The sequence below is a fragment of the Arachis ipaensis genome, chromosome B9 (assembly GCF_059453495.1).
Source record: "Arachis ipaensis isolate K30076 ecotype BB chromosome B9, ASM5945349v1, whole genome shotgun sequence".
Taxonomy (NCBI): domain Eukaryota; kingdom Viridiplantae; phylum Streptophyta; class Magnoliopsida; order Fabales; family Fabaceae; genus Arachis; species Arachis ipaensis.
In genome coordinates, this window is record NC_142444.1 from 143,865,078 (window position 1) to 143,871,576 (window position 6,499).

At 38.9% G+C, this 6,499-nt stretch overlaps 1 protein-coding gene across 1 annotated transcript; it reads right to left on the bottom strand.

Annotated features, from left to right (window-relative positions):
* Positions 1 to 612: 612 nt before the first annotated feature.
* On the bottom strand, positions 613 to 6,499 carry LOC107618883 (receptor-like protein 4). Its single transcript, XM_016321059.3, has 9 exons — positions 6,246 to 6,499; positions 5,084 to 6,163; positions 4,474 to 4,624; positions 3,772 to 3,843; positions 3,192 to 3,260; positions 3,013 to 3,081; positions 2,503 to 2,580; positions 1,658 to 1,863; positions 613 to 1,295 (listed from the first exon to the last, which is right to left on the bottom strand). The coding sequence occupies exons 1-9, from the start codon at positions 6,340 to 6,342 to the stop codon at positions 1,189 to 1,191; spliced, it is 1,929 nt and encodes a 642-aa protein (XP_016176545.1). The 5' UTR covers positions 6,343 to 6,499; the 3' UTR covers positions 613 to 1,188.

The following is a 6,499-nucleotide window of genomic DNA, read 5'->3' on the forward strand; positions in this document are numbered from 1 at the left end:
GGTGCTAAAAATAGATTATTCGAGACTAACAATAATTTTATAGGAATTCTGTTATATAAATCGATTTAACTAAAGACAAAATGATTGGTCAACTAACAAAGTGGTTCATGGTGTATCTTCATGCATTCATACTCTCCGGTTTGAAACTCCAACAATGTAGATTGATTTTCGAGTCTTATTTGGCCTCCTTTTTTATCGTTGAATGTGCTTCACTGCATCGTTTAATTTTTGTCGGATACACTAGTGTTTATAGACCGAGTATAGTGTAACATGTAATTTTTTGAGTGCCGAAACGTGGAATCATTTAAAGCTGCGACAATTGTTTCTTACTTCTAAGATTTTTTTTCTCATTTTCTACTTTCTATGCTTTTGGTTAAGTGTCAGCTTTTACGCAACGCATCTTCTTTCACCATATGTCTGTTATTGCTTGGTTTGTACATGCAGCTAATTTCATTTCACACACACAAACACAAACACACCGTATGGATCTTCTATTGTCTCTTCAAACTGTTCAATCCTTTTTCTTGACACATTTGACAATTGAATACAGTGACGTAGATATAATTATTAGCAATCTTTAATCATTCTTAATACAAAGGTAGTAGAAGTAACTAAGGAAAAGTTCTTGTATCCATGCAATTTTCATTATATGTACTTGGTATAAATGTGTGAAAAAACTTGCTAGTACATTGGACAATGTAGGTAGCTCACTGACTGATGCTTGGCAACAATACATAAATCAGTATACAGTGTTAAGAGTCAAGCAGTATTGATGTAACAGGTAAAAGTGGACACTATCTTGAGGCTCAAATTGTATAGTACATTGATGGGGTTGTTACTCTTTTCCTATTCGTATTTATCAAAGGGTACAACAAGGATGGATTTGGATGTTACTGGGAATATGCCTTTGCAACTTTGTACGATGATTCAGGAAATAATGTGTCACGCTGCATGGCCACGCAGAATCCTTGCCCTGAAGAAAAACTGGTGGGAGAAAAGCCAATCCCAGAAGCCATTTTTTACTTTTCCTAAAGTTGGATTGCTATCAAATCTTGGCTCAGCATTGATGCTGCAAACAGCATTGATGCTGCAAACCACATTCAATAACTATAAGTTTCTCTAAGCAGTAATAGTGTATGTTTAGTCGTAAACTACGTATATCAATCTTCCATTTCCATTGAGAAATAGTTATTGTGGAGTAAAAGGTGAAGGTAATCCCTTGGCATGTTGACTTTCGAGCTCAAGAAGCATTAATGATTTCTGCCTCACGTATCGGTTTCTCTTGGCTGCTAATGCTGCAGAAGGTGTACAATAATGAACAATTAACACCAGAAACTCTGCACAAACCAAACACTTGTAGAGAAAGCCAACAGAAATATGACGTATGATTCCATTTGTTTCTCTTTGTTTACAATTTCAATTTTCATGCCAAGGGCAGTTATATATGAAGAGAATACTGCAGTAAAAACCAAATCCTATATGAATTAGTTTAAATTCTGCAATACAAGGGTAACAGAAAAATGCATGCAGCTACTAGTCTAGTAAAGCAACTAAAGGAACATTATGCAGAATATATAAACGCGTATGAACACAGTATCAGGAATGATACCATAAACAATGCTTGATGAAAACAGAATCTCGAAGGAAAAATTCTTACACATTAATTCGTGGGGCAGGCCAAAGTCATAGTCATTTCTTTTTCTCCTGATGTAGATATATACCAGCAGCAGTAGCACGAACAAAACAAAAACACAGGACAAGCTTATTGCAATTTTACCACGAGAAGATAATCTTCCATGATTCCAAAACATAGGACATGAAGGCAGAGATGGTGCACCGCACAGCCCTTTGTTCCCAGAGAGACTGAATGAAATATCAAAATAATTTGTTAAAGATTATTTCTCATGGGATTATAAACAATTGCAATTTAGTTGCAGCTTCAATAAATCTACAATAATCCTTCGGAGAATTTATTTTGTCCCTTTTGTCTGCTATAATAGGCATAGTATGAGAACAACTAATGCTGCCACTTTCCTGAACTGAGCAATTTAACTGAAACAACGATGAAAAACTGAGATTCTCCATGGGTTACAATCAATTTATGCCACTTTATAAGCATATATTTTCCAGCAAAACTAGGCAGCCACACAACTTGAAATTTATTTCAGCTCACAAGAATTATGCAACTTGGATAGCCATACGCCACACAAAGGACAGAGCATAGAAGAAGGAAGAAGCAAAGTGGATAATGGAGAGACAGAAGAGAAGGATCCTCATGTAAGAACAGGTGAATAAAGCTGATTTTAGCATTCAATACCGATAAGGGATGACATATTGACATATACACACAGACAGTGAGAGGGAGAGAATGAGAGAGAGACAAATAGACCCAATTATAGGCCAAACACGGAGTATGCTATACACAAAGTTATAAGATATTCCATCTGATTACACATTATGCAGAACCAGATAGAGGAGAGCTAAGAGATTAAAGTGACATACTCAATAGCTCCGCCATGCACACCAACTGAAATAAGTTGATCTGGCACTCGTCCTTCCAATAAATTATCGTTTAATAGCCTGGCATAAAAAAGATGGATTAGAAAAACAAACTGAAATAAGTTACTTGTATAAGCTTGCTCTAGAAGTCAAGTACTATCTAACATTGCAATCTAAAACATATGCCAAACGTCAAGGACTAAGGCTGCTGAAGTGGTAATAAGATACTAAAATAGAAAATGAGACAAAAAAACACTAGATACTGAAAAAATACATTGATATTTAGAAAATACTAGCAAATTAACAAAACAAAATGATTAGGAAAGATGACTTGAAAGTTGAAATCAGAATATCAGATCACAAAATTGAGGGAAAATAAGTGGAAAAACTAGAGGAAGGACAACACGTCTTGGCCTTGCAAAACAGAAGAAGGTCAAGAACGAGGATTATAGATACAGAACCATTGTTTAGTTGTCATGACTCATGAGATTAGTAAAGGATAAGCATACTTACACAAGCTGCAAACTTGAAGATGCTAAACTATCTGGTATGGAGCCTATCAACTGATTGTTGGATAAATCACTACAACATACATTAGAAAAAAATAAATAGAATATTATTGATAACAGATCTCTAGTTAAAACCAAGTCAGTGGAATAAGTGTAACTAACAGAGAGAGTATTTTATCTTACAGCTTTATCAGGGATTTTTGGCCAAGTCCAGAAGGTATTTCACCCTCCAACGAGTTAGAACTGAGGTTCCTGTAAAATTCAAGGGAAGGTACGAATTTTTACCACAAAAAAAAAAAAAAAAGAGAACTTACCAATTACAAGATACTCGCCAAAATGCACTGAATATAACAATAACGATGAAAATGGATATAAGATTGGGCCTTTCACTAGGACATGTAAGGAATCCAATGTCAATATTAAGGACATCCTCCACCCCAACCCCAAGAGCCCAAAATAGAAAAAGTTAAGAAATATGAGACCCAACTTACTAATTACTAATATTTCAAACAAAAGTAATTGCCGATGTCCAAAAAAAAAACAACAAAAGTAATTGCCTAATGAAGATTAGGGCTACTGCGGGAACCAGTAACAGTAAGCCAGAGTACAGAGTACTACTAAGTATGGGAAGAAATGACCATTCTTAGTTAATTATTTTTTCTCATTCCATAGAAATAATTGAATGATATAAACTTCAAAACACGTAATCCGCGTGAAGTTCTAGATTTGTAGTATATAAAAACATGTCGCAGCTGATACTTACAGGCTTACCAAGTCAGACAAAAGACTAATTTTGTCGCTTATGTATCCTTTCAAGCCTTGACTGGCAAGATCTCTGAAATAAAAATTGAAAAAGTATTTCAGAAAGAATGGGAAAGGAAAATAAATGAAAGAAAACAACTCGTGTGTGAACAAGGAAACTGCATCTTCATGTTATTTCAAATGTTTTCCATTTCTGTTTCAGGTTCATTGATTTGAATTAGTCATTGTTGAGAAGGGATTAAACCCTTCATTTTAGGAGGAAGACATATTGATAAGCCAAAGTCATTTTGCAGAACAATTGTTATTTAGGTAACTACAATGTTTTTTTACACTATAATTGGTAAGCAGGGAAAATGGCACAGCCAAATAATAGATATCTTATGTTCCCTGCACTATTACTTCAATGAATTAAAACTCATGGAAAGTGAGTATATGGGAAATGCTATACGCTGAAAAAGGCATTAAAAACCTTTCTAATGGAATGAACATATGGCTACAAGATATCATACATGCTTTGGATTGACCAACCAATTGTATATTTAGCAAATGGAACCAACCTCTGTTCTCTACCTTTAACCTTACACATAGAGCAGCATCTCATTGATATAAGATAAATTTTATAGCAAGACTAAGACTCGTGCATAAGCAGCACCAATATTTGTTGCATAAAGCCAAATATATATAACTTTGTTTGGATGCTTACATCGCACTTATGACGAGAGACGTTTTGTCCTTATTCATCCGGCAGGTGACTCCCTCCCAAGCATCCCAAGAAGTAGGAGCACAAGGGTCACCATTCCAACCCATTCTGCCCGGAACTCGAAGCGACTCTTTCAATGCTTTCATCGCACTCGCTGCAAAATACCAGCCCGGTCAAGTTAAGTCAACACAGACACAGTCAGCCACCCCTGAAATTATTTTCTGCTTCATCTTCAATCAACAATCCCCAACTTACTAAATATACGTTCCAACAATTAATAAACAAAGCAGAGAACTTACTATTAGTTGCTCACTATAGTAATGATCCTCTGTGATTTTTTCACGTGACTGAGCAATGTGTGATTTCTTATAAATATTCTTGATTAACATCATTTAACATGTGTATCAACATCAATATATTAAACAATAGAAATACTTTGCTTTACACTTATCAAAATCCCATGATATATATAGCACATGCTTAAATGAGAATAACTCAACAATCATACCCATGATTGATTTTCAAAATTCTGCTCGAGCCAAGCGAATGAATTAACAGCAACAATGTCAAAAATCGAAACAATTTTGTGCAAAATAAGCAGAAACACACAAACCTTGTTGAGGAAGAGTGGAAGGATCAATGGGGACCAATGCGTAATTCTCAATGCCACTGATGATAGGAACACCAACAGCCGCCACAAGCTTCACCCTCAAAGAACTGTCACTCAAATTCTTCACAGTGTAGTGCCAATCAAACGCAGCGAACCTTCCAACCTCCTTGTATATATCAACCCTGCTCACGTTCCTCTCATTGATGAACACATCGACCACCCTCTCCCCTTCCTTCCTCACGCTCGAATCGATCTCTGCAAAGTGCAGCCACACCATGTAGTCCATCTTCGCGTCCACAGTAAATTCGTACTCTAAATCGCCCTCCGCCGTCACCGCCGACTGGTACACTTTCATCGGGAAGTAATTAGGGCTCAAATCAGCGCCACTGACGTCGTTCTGCGTGAACACCACGCGCGCCTCGGATTCCTTATCCGGCAAGATCCGGAACGCGGAGTCCGGTTGCCACGACCTCCCGAAACGGTCTTCGTCGGCGGTAAATCCCGGTCCCCAGTGTTCGTCGGAGCCGCAGGAGACGCGGCCGTAGTTGACCAGCACAACTTCTTTTCCGGTGGAAGCGGCGTCGTATGAAGCAGGATCGATCTCGAAGAGCTCGACAGAGGAAACTACCGGTGCGTCTGTCGCGTAGCCGTAGAAGCAGAGGTCAATAGTGGCTTCTCCGACGGAGAAATTATGGGCGGCGGTGGAGAATGCAAGTAGATCGGCATAGGCGCCATCAGAGGCAGTGGAGGCTGGCCATGGGGAGCGCCAGCTGAAGAGGATGGTGGAGGAGAGAGAGACGTCGAAGGAAGGAGGGCGGGACTTGGCGTCGTAGTTGTCGTAAAGAGTGAAGGTGCGGAGGAGGAAGCGGGAGGATGAGACGGAGGGGAGGGAGTAGCAATTCTTCTTGCCGTAGGAGGAAGGAGGAAAGAAGCGGAGAGTCTTCTCGGAAGGGAGGTGGAATCGGAGAGGCTCGGAGATGAGGGAGTCAGTGCCACCGGAGAAGTAGCGGTCGGAGAGCCATGTAGTGTTGTAGGGATCGGTGGCGTTGGTGGAGGAGCCGCAGTTTATGTGGATGGAGTAACCTGCATAGTATAGCCGCAGTCAACATGTTAAACATCATTGCCAGATGCATGTGAGGAGAGAGAGAGAGCGTGTGTTACTTACCGTAGTTGTATGGTTGTGGTGGCGGCGGCGACGATGAAGGTGTGATAATGCAGGTGAAGAAGATGAAAAATAGAAGGGTGCGGTTTAACGGCGTCATTGTTTCTGTTAGTTATGAGAGTGAGGACATGAGTACAGCAAGAAACGTATGTAGTGTTGATGATGTGAAAAAAGCGAGGGAGAAATGGCGAGATTGGCGGAAGAAGAAAGTAGTCGTTAATTAGTGCAGCAAAAGTAGTTGTTATTTGTTAATGCAC